General features: G+C 44.6%; 1 protein-coding gene across 1 annotated transcript in view; it reads right to left on the minus strand.

The window, feature by feature from the left end:
* DESI2 (desumoylating isopeptidase 2) overlaps positions 1-19,553 on the minus strand; it is a 119,695-nt gene that overhangs the window by 10,795 nt on the left and 89,347 nt on the right. Inside the window, exon 4 of the mRNA XM_069234456.1 lies at positions 3,181-3,322. Coding sequence (XP_069090557.1) covers positions 3,181-3,322 — 142 coding nt within the window. The remainder of the gene's footprint in view (positions 1-3,180; positions 3,323-19,553) is intronic.

Genomic DNA, 19,553 nt, shown 5'->3' on the forward strand with positions numbered 1-19,553 from the left:
GTAATAGATAATTTTGATGTGTCTATGTTGTGTTTTGGACACTTCCCTGTCACGGGCAGTAGGCCTACCCAAAGTGAGGTACCATTTTTATCAGGAGACTTAGGGGAATGTTGAGGGGAAAGATGTTTTTGGCCCTCTTCAGATTCCAGAACTTTGCAGCCCCGAAATGTGAGGAGAAAGTGTGTTTTTTGTTTGCAAAATGTTGAGGTTTGCAAAGGATCCAGGGTAACAAAACCTGGTGAGAGCCCTATAACTAACCCCATCCTGGATTCCTCTAGGTGTCTAGTTTAAAAAAAAAAAAAAAAATGCACAGGTTTGCCAGGTTTCCATAGGTGCCGGCTGAGCTAGAGGCCAAAATCCACAGCTAGGCACTTTCAAAAAAAGACGTCTGATTTCAATGTAAAAATGTGATGTGTCCATGTTGCGTTTTGGGGCATTTCCTGTCGCGGGAAGTAGTCCTACCACACAAGTGAGGTACCATTTTTATCGGGAGACTTGGGGGAACACAGAATAGAAGAACAAGTGTTATTGCCCATTGTCTTTCTCTACATTTTTTCCTCCAAATGTAAGACAGTGTGTAAGAAAGAAGTCTATTTGAGAAATGCCCTTTAATTCACATGCTAGTATGGGGACCCCTAAATGCAGAGACGTGCAAATAACCACTGCTTCTCAACAACTTATCTTGTGCCCATTCTGGAACAAAGGTTTCCTGAAAACCTATATTTCACTCTTTATATTTTACCAAATTAATTGCTTTATACCTGTTATACAACAAAAACCTATTGTAAGGTGCAGCTCATTTATTGGCTCTGGACACCTTGGGTTCTTGATGAACCTACAAGCCCTATGTATCCCCGCAACCAGAAGAATCCAGCAGACGTAATGGTATATTGCTTTCAAAAATCTGCCATAGCTGGAAAAAGTTACAGAAGAAAACAGACAGAAATGGCTGTTTTTTCTTTTACTCAATTTCAAAATTGTTTTATTTCAGCTGTTATTTTCTGTAGGAAAACCTTGAAGGATCTAAACAAATAATCCCTTGCTGGATTCAAAATGTTGTCAACTTTTCAGAAATGTTTCGCTGTCTAGAATCCACCACTGGTTTCATACCCATTTCTGTCACCAACTGGAAGGAGGCTGAAAGCACAAAATAATAGTAAAAATAGCTTATGTCCCAGTAAAATGCCAAAACCTTATAGAAAAAAATTGGTTTTCTGATTCAACTCTGCCTGTTCCTGAAAGCTGGGAAGATTGCGATTTTGGCACTGCAAACCCTTTGTTGTTGCCATTTGCAGAAAAAAAAAATGTTTTCTTCTGCAGCACTTTCCCCCATTTTTCCTAAAAAAACAAAACCAAATTGTACCTGTATTTTGGCTAATTTCTTGGTTTCCTCCACGGGAACCCACAAACTCTGGATACCTTTAGAATCCCCTGGATGTTGGAAAAAAAATAATGCAAATTTGGCACGGATAGCATATATGGACAAAGTTATGAGGGCCTAAGTGCAAAATAACCCAAATAGCCCCCCAAAAAAAGGCTTGCACAGGAGGGGAAAAGGCCTGGCAGCGAAGGGGTTAAAGCTGCACTTGAACTAACTGCACTACAAGTTCCAGAATGTATGATTCTTGTGACGAAAGAACAGGGCTGTACGCGAGTCATTCATAAACTAACAATGTTTGTTTCACCTGCCTTGTATAACTGGAAAATAGGGTTCTACAGCAAACTGCGTTATCCAGATGCACCTTGTATGCACAAAAGTGAATAATAATGCATTAGCGGATAGTGACAATTTCGCAGTTGCATATTTTCTGAACTCTGGTGATGCTCTCTATTAAAAAAATGACACAGAGAAAGGCAAAGTATCTGGGGTGTTGCATGAAAGAAAGAGAAAGGAGGAAGGGCACGAGTAAGCACAAGGGGAAAGGGGAGACTGGAGAGTGCTTCACGCCCTAGCTTGCAACAGGAATGGGGGACAAGTGAGAGGGGAAAGGGGCGACTGGAAAGACGAGCACTCGTGGAGTGCTTAAACACAAATCAAAAAGTTGCTCCAAAAACGGAAGCAGTGGATGGACACAAGGACTGGGTTCATGGTCAAGGGGCGTGTCAAATACAAGAACAGGCATGGAGCATGAATGCCAAGACAAATTGGAATGAAGGATTTGACAGCAACTTTCAAGCTAACAAACGGTAAGTTACAGGAGGGCTGTAAGCTCACTGACGTAAACAATGTCTCAAAGAGACAGCGCATGTGCTGTCTAGCTGAGACCTAAAAATGTTGCATAATAAGGTGAAAAGTATTTAACGTTGACGCGTCCGTTACCACAGTGTTCTATTAGTAATACATTTCTGTTCACAGGGTTCAGTCGGAATCTTCTAGAATCTTACTTACAGGAACTTCGGGTTTAAGGATTTTCTTTTACAGAACTTTATGAATCCGCACATTAAATGACTACTTCTAATATAGCAAGGAGACTTGGGCCAGCAGCCCCAGCACATTCACAGCAGGTAAAACTCAAAGAAGATAAAGAGGTAAACAGCTTGTTTCACTCGGTTAGCTCCCCCAGCTTCGCACCGTGCTGACGTTGGGCACAGCGCTCTGAAGGAACCAGAGGTCCACAGCGCGTCAAAACATTTTCCAATGAAATAAAGACACGCCATAGCTTGCCAGTGAACATTAAAAAAAAAAAAAAACATACTGCTGGTTCAATGCAGCACTGTATTTGTGTATTTTAAAAGAAATTTGGAGCAGATTTTATAAATCGGGGGTAAAAACATTATATTCACCTAGATGTAGCTTTTGTTAGTGATGCTCTGACTAGCCTACAAAAAAGGGTAAAACGGTTAGTTAAAAGCGCCAAAATGTCTGTCATTGTGTGGAACGGCAATTCCTTTACGCCGACTGCACTCCAAACCTACGCTAAGGGCACAGTGGCTGCTTACAGAAATGACGACAAAATGCAATGAAGTGACCCAAAACGTACGTTATTACTAAAGCATAGCTGGTTGGTAATTGACACGTAGCAATATTGCTAGGGTTATGTAACAGAATGTGGCCGAAAATACTAAATAATGTAAACAAAATATGAACTCGAAAAGCTGAAAAAAAGAATTCCTAGAGTATTAAATAAATAACATGTTCTCATTTAATATGAAATGCAAGAGTGATGCCAGCAGGATTACCTCCGATAGTGCCGAAGAGAAGTGGTTGCAGTTTTTGTGCATTAGATGATAGGCATTCCCTTTGAATTCCTTTCCAAGCTCTTCCACTATCTTTTCGATGTCATTCTCTGTGAAATCCGTACTCCCCAAGGCTATGGCTTCTCTAAAAGACAAGAATTGAAGTCATGAAGAGAAAAACATGGAAAACGCCCATCGCCTGTCAACTCAACCCTGCAAAGAGGACTGCAAGTTCACTGAGCTCTACTGATTGCTGAAGAGTGGAATATGTTCCTTTTACATCCCTTTATTGAGAAAGCTTGTTGCGTCACAAGCCGTAAAATTATAGATCGTCGTGCGAACTGCGACAGAATTCAGGCCAAGGTGATGACTGGCACAAGCAATTTAAATAAAGTAAAGTCTTATAATACTACACTTCTATTCTCTGTAGAGAAGATCCATTTTAGGCCTCTCACAACATCAAATTAGTTTCGAAATGCTTCTGAAATGAGAGAACTAATGTGCTGCTGTTAGGGGCGTTCACACCCATTTGGAAGACTAACCCCGTCTCAGCTGGCTCCCCTCGATTGGGCGCTCATAACACCGGTACCCTGGGTGGGTCCAGTGCAAATGTTTAAGTGTTTAACGAACACAGACAGCGGCACTGCGGAGTTTGCTGCAAAAAATAACTGCATAGCTCACGAAAGGCAGCAGGGCTGGAAAGTGAAGTAATGTCGTTTTGGTTTTGTTTTCCGCCTGTAGACAACTACGGTTCTTTCCTAAATGGTAGGTTTAAGGGAAAAAATATACTAAAAGTCAATCCATATGTGCCCCCAAGCCTCCTTTACCTCAATTCTGCAGTGCTTATTCCCTCAGGGAAACCGCACCCACATTTCTGAAATCTACCTCCCCAGCAGCACTAACCGAATCAGCCAAAGCTGCATTATTACCGACATTGATACCCCGGTGCTACATTACAGTGTTCTCAGCGCAGTTACCCTTAGCACCCATGTTATGCAATCAGGATTGTGCAGTTTCTCACTATTGCGCGTGCTCTCCCTTAGCACCTGTATACATACAGAGGATGCAGCTGCTTTGCCTAAGAATAACTGCTACGAATCAATGGGGGTGGGGCGTACCCCGTGCTGCAATGCTCAGGAATATGCAGCCTTGCCAGGACCCCTTTGTTTACAGCCTCGAGTTAGGTCTGCTGCCCCCTCCTTACGTTAGGCTATATGGTGCACATCCGTCAGCAATCATTTACCACATTTTATACATAGTTGTTGGAAGGTGGGTCATTAGTTGTGTGGCCTGCACAAGTAACGAGTCCGCACACGACCGCCACTGGGAACCAAACACCCCATTGTAGCGCTTGACTCTCATAGGGTAGCGTTGCAGAGCAGTCCAAGGCTTACTCAAGGGAGGTGGTGTGGGCTAGTAATCCCCATTCACAAGCACGCAAGCATGACTCTTAATAAATGAATGTCCAGTCTGTGCTTTTTCTTTTGATAAAGCAAAAGTACATTTATTATTCACACACACTACTCAATACTATGCAACAATCTACAAATATATACAAAGTGATAAAATCACTCTGGACCAACAGTATGTAATCGTTCAGGTCTCCTTAAGGGAGAATATAATCCAACAACCCACATGGCAAAACAATCCCAGTGCCCCCCTTGCGACGGTATTCAACAGTACAGTGCAATTATGACACCTACATTTGTGAATAAATATTTTCATCCTGCCAAGATGTGACTGTCAGTATGATTATTCAAATTAGCATAATCAGGGAACATAAGAGACCAAATTCTAGCATTATAACCTTTAGGATTACTTTTGATTACTTTTGGATTACTCTTACTAAACCATAAAATAACAGTAGAATACATGGGGCCTTACCAACCTACACCTATGGTAGGCACCCCTGCACAAACAGGAACAAAAGTTCACTGAAGCTTGTGCTTCAAACATCCCTCAAACCCTGGAGGGGTTATCTCTCAGGTGTCCCACCCTACCTAGGGTGGGGACACCAACAGATGTTGGGGGGAGGCTGCGCTGCTCCTGCAGCTCCCCCTGTCTCCCAGTCCTCCGTTGGTGGTGGCCCCCATCTCAATGGGACCACCACAGGCGTTTTAAGGGCTCAAAAAGCAGCCCCTACCCCGCAAAGCATGCTGGGGCGGCTGCATAAATGATGAGCGGCTCTCCCGCTGCGAGGGGAGAGCTGCAATTCCTTTTCTTTTCCTTTTGGCCCTTTCTCGTTTGCTTTTTGGGGGTGCCGGTCCCACCCGGACACCCCCCAAGCCAGAACAAGGATCCCTCGGGGGAGGGCGGCTCAGGGAGCCCACCCCTGGCCGCCCCCGCCGGCTCCCCGCACGGCCAGCACCTCCGGGTGCTGCCGCGGGAGCCGGCCAGCTGATTTGGAGTCTGCCCACTCCAGCGGGCAGACTCGGGATGCTGGCGGCCGCTCGGGCCGTGCGGGGGGAGTGCAGCGGCACTCCCCCTTCATCCTGCCGTCGTCGGGGCCCCGGGATGGGGTCCGGGGCCCCTCCTCTCCACGACGGGGAGCGCAACGGCGCTCCCCGGAGTCCTCCTGTTCTCGGGGCCCCGGGATGGGGTCCGGGGCCCCTCTCCTTCGTAGGGGGGAGCACGACGGCGCTCCCCCAGGCCCTCTTCTGCGCGTGGCCCCGGGATGGGGTCCGGGGCCCGTCGCGCTCCCCGACTTTTCTTCGGCTGGGGGTGCGCGACGGCGCACCCCCACTCCCGCCTCTTCTCGGGGCCCCGGGATGGGGTCCGGGGCCCCTTTCGACCGACTTCACGGGGAGCGCGACGGCGCTCCCCGACTTCCCTTCTGCTGGGGGGTGCGCGACGGCGCCTCCCCCATTCACCCTTTCTTCACGGGGAGCGCAACGGCGCTCCCCGGCTTGTCGGGGCCACAGCGGCAGAGGGGTGCGCGACGGCACCCCCCCTTCTTAAACCTCCAATGGACCAGGCTTCACGGGGCCCCGGGATGGGGTCCGGGGTCCCTTTCTCTTCTGCGAGGGGGAGTGCAACGGCACCCCCCTTGCTCCTCTTTCTCCTGGGCAGCCCCCAGGCCCTGGCCCACCCTGGGGGCACAGTCTCAAGCAGCTGCGGAGCTCCATGCGCTTCGTAGCTGCTTTCAAAAAGGTCAAAGGTCCCCATTCTTTGTCCTGTGATATCTCGGGCCCCCAAGGGCCGATTTTCTTAATTCTTGTGTCGTTCCGCTCCTGGTGACAAGCGCTTGCCACCAGGAGTACTCTCCTTAGGCCGCCTGGCCTGGAAGGGTCCCAGATCATCAGGGAGCCAGTCCCACTGACTCCTGCGCCACTCTTTCCTCTGGGTTCCCTCTTTTCCTTCTGGGCAGCGCGCTCTCCTTGCGCTAGCCCAGTCCTTCCCCCAACTAGTCCTCTGGGGGGGTAAGGGGGCCAGCTTGCCTGGCCCTGGCATTCGCCTCTCTGGCCTGGGATCCTTCAGGGGCAGAGTCCCTGCCCCAAGGGCAGTCAGGAGGTTCTCCCTTCCAGTTGTCCATGACGCCCGTCTGCAGTCCCAGTGTCCAGCAGTGAAGCACAGCCAAGAGAGAGAGCTCTCCCCTGTGCAGGGCCTTTTAAGTGGGGGCGGAAGTGTCCAGCAGGTCTGCACCTCTGGCCTATCCAGATGTGCCACATCACTTCCTTGCTCCCATCCCCTCCTTCTTGCACAGTCTTCTGGGATAGCTCAAGATGGCATCCTCCAGGAGTTAGTTGCCACATGTGCTCTGAAAGTCTCAGCCCCTCCTACCTGACATTCCTCGCAGGGCTTCTCCAGCCTGCTCCTGGCACTGAATGACAGCTGGCTGATTGATGCTAGGCCCTGCTCCAGCAACTGGACAGAGCAGTAATTGGCCCTAATCCTGAGCTGAGGCAGAGAAATATGACATCCCTGGATGACCCATAAGTTGTACAACTATGCTCCTGTAACCTACTGCATCATTCTTTTCTTACAGGTTACAGTGTACTTTGGTGTGACTCTGGTCTCGGTGGACCCCAGAGAACTGGAGTAGGCCCTCCTTTCCCATTGACATTCAATGGAGTATCCCCCAATGCAAATACCTTAAGCACCCTGACATTGGCATTGAACTGGGTGTCCCTACAGTGAAAAGACAGTAAGCACACTGACTCTCCCTCACATGTATACACCCCTCTCATGAGACCTACTCCAGGTCACCACCCACTCTGCATAGTTCCTCCTGCACCAGGACTATCTAGGCGCAGTTCTAGGGCTGCGCACACTAGGAATCCTCCTCCCACAGCCCTCACATGGGTGCACATCCATGCGCACACATGATCACATGTAACCTGCCTGGGGCCTCCTGCCTTGCTGAGCCACAGCAGCCTTTCCTTAGCACGGCGACACCAGCGGTAAACATGTGTAGTCCATTTTACCATGTGCTTATTGTGTGGTAGTCACCTCATAGGAGGCTTCCTCACAGTAAACAGTCAAAAACCAGGTGGTCAAAAATCGAAAAATCAGGGCAGTCCTGATGGTCAGAACCGTCCCCTAACAATAGTGCTGACACAATCGGGTATCCGACCTGGTTCTGCACTTCATCCATTGTGCCGAAATACCAGAACCAAAAAAATACCTTCTGAGAGCCCCACCGCGATAAAAATTATTAGCTCTCGCGCCTGTGGCACCCTTTTAGTCAAGACAAAGACTGCAGAACCCAGAAGAAAGGGATATGGTGTGCATGAGGAAAACATAGTAAAAATAGAAGTTTATCCAGCAGGGCTGTTACCATGAATGTAGGGAAGTGTGTGTGTGTGTGTGTGTGGGGGGGGGGGGGGGGGGGGGAATTGTGCCACTGTGTGTGTAATGTGTGTGAGGGTTTCTGACGTTTAGCCAGATTGCCTGCTTATATGCGCACTCACCCAACACTATAGTTCCGATACCGGCGACTGTTCAGCTCATTTCTTCAGCTCTTATAGCAAACAATGCAATTACCATTAAGGATCCAGCTCACCCTGATTACAAACCCAGCCATATAGGCAAAATGTACAGGCCACCTAGCTTTACAAAAATTTATGTGTGAGAGCAGTTACACTTCATGAATATTTACCTCATTATAATTTAAAGTTACATCACAAGAATTGGACAAAAGTTACAAGTGCAATATATGTGAATGTGAGAGCTTCTTGGACTCACAGAAGCCAAACATTACAATAATAGGAGTCACAATGGAGAGCACAGTGGACGCAGACAATAGGGATCCTGCCTTTCTATCTTTCCCTAAAGTACTATATGACAAAATGGTTGGTGCTCTATTCCATGGTAATTCTAATGATTAGGGCCTTTCACAAAAGCACCAGTATGCTAGAAGATGTTGCAGCTAATAGAGGAGAGCCTCATGAGTTAGGCCCTGCTGCTATGAACCCACAGTTGACATCAGATAGCTAAAAAGACATCCACTTTGGTTTCCTCCATTCTCACTCCATCAATATATGCACTACATCAACACTATTCACACAAGTCCTAAGAGTCAATGTTATTTAATTTAGGCCTAAAATAATAAATACATTTTAAACACACATTGGCAATGCCAATAGATCTGGCTTTAATGGAAAGTCGTATGGAAAAGTGAAGCACTGCAAGCAAATAGCAAGGAAATTGATATGTATTTGTATGGAGCCAAAGAATTGTAGAATAATATTAGCAGGGTTTAAAAGGTCATGTGATAGTTGCACTGTCAAGCCAGACCTAAAAAAACATGCGGGTTAATTATGACTGCCTTTCTCCAATCTGTGCTGCTGCCAGAGAAAACACCAAAAATGATCTACTCATCTAAAGCACTTTAATTGCGCTACAATGTCATGTGTGCGGCCCTGAAAGGGCTAGTGTAGCTACTACTGTGTGAGGCACCGACGGACTCCTGGATGGATTCACTCTACACTCGTCAACTCCTCTCCTCCCTTAATCCCTTCTTCAACTCACACTAATCATTTCTCTCCATGGCATTTGACTCCTAATAGACAGCTGTACTACATACACAGTAATTCCACCTTTGCCACCTTGGGACGATTATTGACATATTAGATTGTGTGTATCAAAACTACACCCCCTGCTCCCGAGTGGAATACTTGGAGCGCATACCACACAGCTGTCTGTACAATACTCACTACTATGGGTTGCTCCCCAACATTCATGAGAGGAATGCGCAGAGCACATACCACGGCTAGTAGCACACTGTTCATTCCTAAGGATAGCTCCTCTGCTACTCGTTGCTGTACTCCTCCTGGTACGTGACATGGCTGGTTGTATACATTCCATTGTTATGGGTTGCTTCCCGCTAGTCCAGGTTGGGCTGGATACAGTGGCTAGTTACGCACTGCCTATTCCTATGCAATGCTCAGAGTCTACACCGTGGCTGGTTTTACACTGGATGTTCCTACAGGTGCTCCTATGTCTCTTCTAGGTGGATTCCTCAGGCCAAATGTTAAGGTTGGTTCTTAAATGGCCCGTTTCTATGGGTTGCCTGTAGCTGCTCACCGATGGTCTTCTTGGGCATATATCATGGCTAGCTGTATAATGGTTGCTTCTGTGCCGTTTCCCGAGTAGAACCCCTGCCCCAAAAAATATAAAATAAATACAAAATAAAAAAATCACAACTGGCTGTATACTGTTCACTCCTACTTGGTGCGTCCAGACTTAGCTGTTTGGGTCCTCACAGAACACATACAATGGCTTGCACTATAATAGCAATTCTTATGCTTTGTTTCTCTGATGCTTTTAGGTAGACTCCACAGTGCATAAGCTAAAGTTGATGTACAATTGAACTTCCTGATGTAAGCACCCTTTGTGCCTCTGGGCAGTCCTCAAGTGTTCCAAATTCTATGTGATAAAAACTTGTATGGCACAGACTACTCCAAAAATGAAGAACATCTGCATGCAAGACATCCACCAAGGTCATTGTTAAAAGGGATTTACATTTGGGATGTACACAGAAAAATGAACATGCACACTGGGGAAGGAAGAAGAATACCGTAGCAAAAAAATCACTAACTTCTTTATGGGTGAAGTTTTCACTCTCAGAACTTTGCTCAACCATAGGTGCTCTGGCAGGTTTTCTGTTGTTTACGCAACAGATTACCACAGCCTTTACTTCCACCCCACTCCTCAGTGCAGATTCTTCTCAATTTCATAAGGCCCACAGGCCTGAACATATTCCTCCACACCTTGTTACTCAGTTAGACTAATATTCAGTTTCTCTGAACACACAGGACAATACTGCATGATTCTGTATGTATCAACTACAATAGCAATGAGTGCTCCTCATCTTTGTATCAGTGGCCTACATAATTTGGTTTTTAAATAGCTCCATATTTTGAGTTGAGCTTAATTAGCTACTTATAAGGTGAATGTAGGGGCCACAACTTTCAATTTGTTTGTGCTGGTTTTCTGTGGACTTGAAAGAAAACATATCAGGGGACTGTAAGGCACGTGTTATGGGGTCCTATTAGTTAGGAGCACGAGTCCTCACACACCCAGTTGGGTGTCATGCTTCATCATCGGACAGGCTCCTCGTCAGACTGGCGCTGCAATGTCTGACGGGCACCACCCAACGGGGGGCTCTTTGCCGGAGATCTTTTCTCGATGATGCCACACTCACCCTAAGGAGATCAAGGGGAAGACACTGAGGAGGGTTGAAAAAAGAAACTAAAATTGGTTCAGAACCCTAGCTATATATTTCACTTTATTCGATTTGTATAGGGTGGAGACCAAGATTAAAATATTAGTTACGAGAGTTGGACAGAAATAATGACCAGCCACTCTCTGACTAACTGTCTTATTATGGGGGTCAAGAAACTACAAGACCCACCTCAACAATCGGGTCGACATGTTTCGCGTCTTAGCGGTCCACACGGATCCAATGACGCTTCCTCAGGACCTAGTATAAAGAAACTCCTCCTACTAAAAGCTGAGTAAGCTATTAACATATCAAATTTGACAGTCAAAAAACAGGTAAGTAACGTCAGTCACTTACATCAGTCCATTATGACCATTGGTTTGCTGCCTAATCGTCACCCCTTCTAATTCAAGTAAGGGCTTCCTGGGATCACGCAAGCCTATAGCCAGGTTCATATAGCAAGTTGAAGCTCTCCGGCTGGGGGTGGATTACACCTACCCGTGGTCGCGCTCCCGAAAGTTTGCGTGATCCCAGGAAGCCCTTACTTGAATTAGAAGGGGTGACGATTAGGCAGCAAACCAATGGTCATAATGGACTGATGTAAGTGACTGACGTTACTTACCTGTTTTTTGACTGTCAAATTTGATATGTTAATAGCTTACTCAGCTTTTAGTAGGAGGAGTTTCTTTATACTAGGTCCTGAGGAAGCGTCATTGGATCCGTGTGGACCGCTAAGACGCGAAACATGTCGACCCGATTGTTGAGGTGGGTCTTGTAGTTTCTTGACCCCCATAATAAGACAGTTAGTCAGAGAGTGGCTGGTCATTATTTCTGTCCAACTCTCGTAACTAATATTTTAATCTTGGTCTCCACCCTATACAAATCGAATAAAGTGAAATATATAGCTAGGGTTCTGAACCAATTTTAGTTTCTTTTTTCAACCCTCCTCAGTGTCTTCCCCTTGATCTCCTTAGGGTGAGTGTGGCATCATCGAGAAAAGATCTCCGGCAAAGAGCCCCCCGTTGGGTGGTGCCCGTCAGACATTGCAGCGCCAGTCTGACGAGGAGCCTGTCCGATGATGAAGCATGACACCCAACTGGGTGTGTGAGGACTCATGCTCCTAACTAATAGGACCCCATAACACGTGCCTTACAGTCCCCTGATATGTTTTCTTTCAGGAACAGTGTATCACTTTATTAGTAACTTATATAGGAGGACATACACTGGACCTCGAATCCTCCAAATCCCTCTATTCTTGACGTTTTCTGTGGACTTGTACACATCTTCGTGGGTAGTGACCTCTGAAGGTTTATAAATCACTTTAGATTAGGATTTAGGCAGTTCATACGTTTATAATAGGAATGGAATTAAACATACACCACCTGCTGTTGAAACACTCAAGGGGACGTCTGGGAACAGAAATATGCAATTGCCTCCAGAGATAAACTGGTAATAGACAAGTCTCAGTTGCAAATGTAGTTTCTTGATTTTTTTTTCCTCCACCTGTACATGAGCCGACAGCTTATCATATGTTTTTTAGTCGAATAACAGACACTAGACAGCTAGGATTTTCATTTAATACCGATGCCTTAGGGGAATGAGGACAGTCCAGATTCCTCCCTGGTTTTCAAGTAGTATCAAAACAAAGAAGCAACTTTCCCTTTGCTTGTTTATGCTAAGAGTCACTCTGTAAAAAGAGGTATGGAGAAAAATAGCTGCCTCACCCCACCCAAATCTGGATATTTGGTCATCTGTTACCTTTATCTCCTTTGTGCTCGAATTCTCAGGTCACCTTGTATGAAAAATTAAAATAAAATAAAAAAGACAGACCCTTGTAGCAGTGCTTTGTTCAGCATCTCCACCCCTGGTCTCACTTTGTTTTATCGTCATTGGAACAAAGATATGGCATTGGAATTTTGGAGCTTTCAGATGTCAATAACATTTTACAGTCACATCCAATGGTGTACCTGTAGCTAGTTATATATATATATATATATATATATATATATATACATACATATATATATATATATACATATACATATACACACACACACACACACACACACACACACACACACCCACACATACATATAATAAAATGATCCCGGTGTCTGCCCAGCTACTTTCGCCTCTCGGGGTCGTTGCAGATCACAGTCACCAGCATCAGTTATTTTATAACAAAGAAACTGCCACTGCTCACAGGCATAGCTCTGAGGAAGATCTGTTGATCGAAACGCGTCGCCATTAAAATTTGCTTTGCATCTGAAACCTTGGAGTGCAGTTTTTTCAATGCCTGTGAGGAGTGGCAATATATATATCTATCCAAAAACAAACAGTTGCAAGCAACTTCACCACCACACTCCAGGAGGAAGTTATTTCTTTTTATTGCAGTCAGGATTAAATCACCATCCTTCACCAGCGATGCATTTCGACCTACTGGTCTTGATCACAGTAACTTAGTCCTATCTCCATGTCCCCTATTTATAGGGTCTCTCCTATGACCCCTATTAGTGCATTGTGGGACATGTAGTCTATTGAAAATAAATTAAATGTTGTGCATTAAAAACCAAGCTCCCCACCACCACAGAACGTGCCCAACGCTACACAAATTGTCTAAATTAATATGTGCAAAGAATATCTCTATTCACAACAATCATTATGTCCATTTCTATTCTGTTGGTACTATTAACCTTACTTGATGCAATTACCTCTGTGATTGCTATATATACCGGATAATAGATTGGTGCACTTATCTATTATTGTTTTCATACTTTCTCATATACATCCTAAATTTACCTCATTTTCTCCTTGATATTTATCTATAAATGTCCTCTATCCACACATCCACAGGTAATCTTATCTAATAACTGTTAGCAAGAGCGTTATATATCCTCAACCTACAGATGATAATGCAATTCTTCATCCCCATTGAGACCCCCCGGGCTTTTGGTTTTGAGCTGTATTATGAACCGTGACTCCCCCCCTCTGGGGCTATATATATATATAATTTATTTTCAAAAAATAAAAAATGGACAGGGGGTCGCCCGTGGGCAGGGCGACCCCCTGTGGGGGCAATATTTTTTTTTTAGTTGTTGTAGGGTTTCCCTGGGGGCAATTTTGCCCCCCAAGGAAACCATACAACAACTAAAATATATATATATATATATATGTATATATATAGATATATCGATGTACATATCTATAGATATATATAGATATAAATATGTATGTATATAGATCTATCTATAGATATATCTATGTAGATAGATAGATATATATATAAATATATATAGAGATAGATCTATATATAGATCACTTTTGTCAATATGTGTGTGGTTTCCCTGGGGGCTGCGATCGGCCCCCAGGAAAACCAGACCCACATATAAAAGTGATATATATATATATATATATCACCAGTTGTCTTGCAGTTGCAGCTTGCGTCTTCAAAGCAATGCAAATACTTCAACTGACGCTTTGCAACTGTAGCTTTTAGGCAGCAATAAAAAAGTCAAGTAAGTATTGGGATTATGTTTCTTCTACAAAAGGGTCAGACTTGTCTAGTGGCAGTTTTAGTGCCATAAAGAAGCGCAGAAGGTTTATATGCCTACTGCAAAGAGCAAATCTGTATTTTATGTAAATAGCCGAGTACATTAGTAAAGTCAGCCATTACCTGCGCTATAATACAAATGAAATGTATGTGCGGGGTGGAGGGCGGCTATGGAGAGATGAAGGGCACTTTGGCTGGGTGGTAATGAGGGAATCCGAGGAGGAGGGAGTGGGAGCACCAATAATGATTGTTGGACTGGTGGGTTGGAGGTGCTAAAGACTGTGACGAATGGTATGTGACAAGGTTTTTTTTGAGTGTCTTGAAAGAACGTGCTGATTGAGGGAAGAAGCGCAGGTAAGGTGGCCTCTACTGTTGCACGTATCTCACACACACCATCAATTTTGTGACTGTCTACGTAGGCTAGTGTTTTAGAGCAACAGTTTAGCCAATAGCAGAGAAGGCATCTTGATGGATGACTGCTGCCGTCACTCGGGTTATAGAGGACAGCTCTGACATAGGATCAGAGACTGAGATATCAGATACTGAGACAGCATCTGAGGGATAGGACAATGGTGCAGACCCTGGGAGTGATTTTTCAGTCGGAGGAGTCCCATTCGATAACTCCTCTTCCAGTACATTATGAGGGAGGTGATGAGGACAGTCCTGCTGTCCCTTCGCAAGCAGTCTGTGCAACTGGGTAATAGTGGGTTAGCCCAACCCAGAGAGCAGGTGAGTGCGACGGCAAGCAGAGAGAGAGCGCGAGTGCTCTCTTGGGAGCTCCCCAATTTAGTTTAGCCCCAAATTCCACAGCCAAATCGTATTGTGGAGACATCAAAATTATCTATCACAAAACAAACTGGTTTTGTAAGGCAGGCACCTGTGTTTTTGGTCCTGGGTTCGGCGGCCATATAGAGAAACACACTAAACCCAAACATTTCTGGAAACTAGACATTCGGGAGAGTCCACAGAGGTGTGACTTGTGTGGATTCCCCAAAGTTTTCTTACCCAGAATACCCTGCAAAGCTGAAATGTTGAATAAAAACACTATTTTTCTCGCATTTCTGTCATACAAACTACAGGAATATGCTGGGATCCACAAAATTCCTACCACCCAGTGATTCCTCACCTGTCCTGATAAAAACACTACCCCACTTGAGTGCCTACACCTAGTGCCTGCGTCAGGAATGGATCACCCCAGGGTCAACAGCTGCCTCATGTAAGGACCAACATTGACCGTTGTGTGATCTATTCCTGTCGCGGGCACCAGGCCTACCCACACAAGTGAGGTACCATTTTTATTGGGATACTTGGGGGAACGCTGGGTGGAAGGAAATTTGTGGCTCCTCTCAGATTCCAGAACTTTGTCACCGAAATGACAGGAAAAAGTGTTTTTTGGGCCAAATTTTGATGTTTGCAAAGGATTCTGGGTAACAGAACCTGGTCAGAGACCCACAAGTCACCCCATCTTGGATTCCCCTGGGTTTCTAGTTTTCAAAAATGGTTTGATTTGCTAGGTTTCCACAAGTGCCGGCTGAGCTAGAGGCCAAAATCCACAGGTAGGCACTGTTTTCTATGAAAAAATGTGATGTGTCCACTTTGTGTTTTGGGGCGTTTCCTGTCGTGGGCGCTAGGCCTACCCACACAAGTGAGGTATCATTTTTAATCGGGAGACTTGGGGGAACGCTGGGTGGAAGGAAATTTGTGGCTCCTCTCAGATTCCAGAACTTTCTGTCACCGAAATGTGAGGAAAACGTGTTTTTATAGCCACATTTTGAGGCTTGCAAAGGATTCTGGGTAACAGAACCTGGTCAGAGCCCCACAAGTCACCCCATCTTGGATTCCCCTAGGTCTCTAGTTTTAAAAAAATGCACAGGTTTGGTAGGTTTCCCTAGGTGCCGGCTGAGCTAGAGGCCAAAATCTACAGGTAGGCACTTTGCAAAAAACAGCTCTGTTTTCGGTCAAAAAATGGGATGTGTCCACGTTGTGTTTTGGGGCATTTCCCGTCAGGGGCTCTAGGCCTACCCACACAAGTGAGGTATCATTTTTATCGGGAGACTTTGGGAACATAGAATAGCAAAACAAGTGTTATTTCTCTACATTTTTTTCTTCCAAATATAAGAGTGTGTAAAAAAAGATGTCTACTTGAGGAATGCCCTGCAATTCACATGCTAGTATGGGCGCCCCGGAATTTAGAGATGTGCAAATACCCCCTGCTCCTCAAAACCTTAACCTTTGCATTTCCAAAATGAGCTCAAGATTTCTTGATACCTATTTTTCACTCTTCATATTTCAGCAAATGAATTGCTGTATACCCAGTATAGAATGAAAACCAACTGCAGGGTGCAGCTCATTTATTGGCTCTGGGTACCTATGGTTCTTGATGAACCTACAAGCCGTTTATATCCCCGCAACCAGAAGAGTCCAGCAGACATAACGGTATATTGCTTTCAAAAATCTGACATCGCAGGAAAAAGTTACAAAGTAAAACATAAAGAAAAATGGCTGTTTTCAGCTCAATTTCAATATTTTTTTATTTCAGCTGTTATTTTCTGTAGGAAAACCTTGTAGGATCTACACAAATGACCCCTTGCTGAATTCAGATTTTTGTCTAGTTTTCAGAAATGTTTAGCTTTCCGGGATCCAGCATTGGTTTCACACCCATTCCTGTCACTAACTGGAAGGAGGCTGAAAGCACCAAAAATAGTAAAAATGGGGTATGTCCCAGTAAAATGCCAAATTTGTGTTGAAAATGTGTTTTTCTGATTCAAGTCTGCCCGTTCCTGAAAGGTGGGAAGATGGTGATTTTAGCACCAGAAACCCTTTGTTAATGCCATTTTCAGGGAAAAAAAAAACACAAGCCTTCTTCGGCAGCCCTTTTTTCCCATTATTTTTTGGAAAAAACTAAATTTTCACTGTATTTTTGCTAATTTCTTGGTCTCCTCCAGGGGAAACCACAAACTCTGGGTACCATTAGAATCCCTAGGATGTTGGAAAAAAGGACGCAAATTTGGCATGGATAGCTTATGTGGACAAAAAGTTATGAAGGCCTAAGCTCACACTACCCCAAATAGCCAAAAAAGGGCTCAGCACTTTGGGGGGGGGGGGGGGGGGGGGGAGAGAGAACGGCCCAGCAGCTAAGGGGTTAATAGACTACATGTCCCACAATGCACTAATAGGGTTCATAGGTGAGACACTATAAATAGGGGACATGGAGATAGGACTAAGTTACTGTGATCAAGACCAGTAGGTCGAAACTCGTCGGTGGTGAAGGTTGGTGATTTTATCCTGACTGCAATAAAAAGAAATAACTTCCTCCTGGAGTGCGGTGGTGAAGTTGCTTGCAACTGTTTGTTTTTGGATTTATGAGAGGAAATGGTCCATTCCTCACACCTGCACCAACATGAAAGAGCGCGCCAGAAGCAGGACCAGTTTGTTTTCATATATATATATATATATATATATATTCAGAGAGCGTGGTAAAAACATGAGGCAATGCATGGTCAAGGAATTACGTTGTAATGCCTGTGTGAAAAAGACCCCTGCAGCTGGCTGAAAGGCTCTATCCATCAAGGGCTCTTGCCGACTCTTAACTTAACTGTAGCTCAGGTTATATCAGTAATGCTCTAACATTCACTATGAAGTTTTCCAAAATTCTAATGTTAGCCCACTTTAAAAACTTTCACAATGTTAGCTTTACGCATGCGTTCCAAATCCCATGATGGCCAATTAGAATAATTTCAGGTGCCATAACATTACAGTGAGTACACTTCCAAACTTTTAGTAATGCTCCAACTGGCAACACTTCCTTAGTATTCCATAATGGCTTGGCAACCACTTTTTAGCTATTTTCCCAGGTCCACTGTGCAAAAGAGATTAATGTAAGTCAGACACTTGATGGTAGACCCTCAGTAAGAATATACATTTCAGAGTCGGGTCTCCATGCAAACGTTTAGATTGGCCGAGCATTACTGTCACTCAAGGGCTCCTATAACTGATGGAGGAAGTATCTGTCTGAAAATACAGATCTAGTGCGTGTTCAATATCTGATGCAGGGTGAACAGACTGTGTGCCTGTCTTTGAGCATCGGGGTGCAACGAGTGCCACAAAAACCATAACACAGAAACTAAAAAGGAGAGGTCACCCATCTGAGTCAGAGACCAAAATGGAACTGTAACCAAATCTCACGAGGAAGTCCGTAATGCTCTAGTTGGCAAAAAAACAACACCTGTTTCGCCCGTTTTTTGTTGTTGTTGCAGAAATGGACAAGTTTAGCAATAGAGCTTGTGATGAACTAGACTGAGGATCCCATTTGTAAGTCACCTCTCTAATGGATGTCAACAGTACTGACATAGTGACAGCTACATTCTGCACCTGAAGCTGCTTTCTGAAGCATAAATGTCACCCAAACAAATTGCCAGGAAACCAGAGTCCACTGACATAGGCTAATTTCAATCCGACTAATACCAAATTGGCATGCTATACAGGGACACCCGAGATAGCGAACTTCTGGCACTGAGACGAAAAAACCCATCTCTAACTGTATTGGTTTCTTAAGGAGACCCGGTCAATCTATGGAGCTTGGAGCAATATCGAATGAGTTAGGGCAGACACATTCAAAGATAAGGGAAGGCAAAACGAAAACCTCTTAATACGTAATTTTTAACCAATTCTGTTACAGGTATTTCTCATTCAACCATCTGTCCTGGATCAGCTTGCACTGGCTATATAATGTTCAGGACTAGTGGTGATTCATAATTTTAGCTCAATAATGATGTGTTATTAGTTACAAAAAAACAGAAGCTGAAGATTTATTTTTTTTGTTCAGTCCAAGGGCACAATTAAACCATGGACTTTACTTTTGAGCTTGAATAAATGTATGTTTTGGAGGACTTTACATGGTACGTGGAACTACATCTCCCACCTTATTAAAATAAACAACATGTGTTATACAGTTGATACAATATACCTTATACTTCATTATAAACAGCAATTGCCAAACAATTGCACATCTAAACATGAATGTTATCAATTATGTGTTAGAAAAAGAGAACTGCAATCTACAAGACCTACCTTGAGACATTTCTGATGCAGTAGGTGTGCCTATGCTGCTGAAGCCAGACACTTTTATGTTCCAGGGTTGATATAATCAACTCCTCAAGAGTG

The sequence above is a fragment of the Pleurodeles waltl genome, chromosome 5, assembly GCF_031143425.1.
Source record: "Pleurodeles waltl isolate 20211129_DDA chromosome 5, aPleWal1.hap1.20221129, whole genome shotgun sequence".
Taxonomy (NCBI): domain Eukaryota; kingdom Metazoa; phylum Chordata; class Amphibia; order Caudata; family Salamandridae; genus Pleurodeles; species Pleurodeles waltl.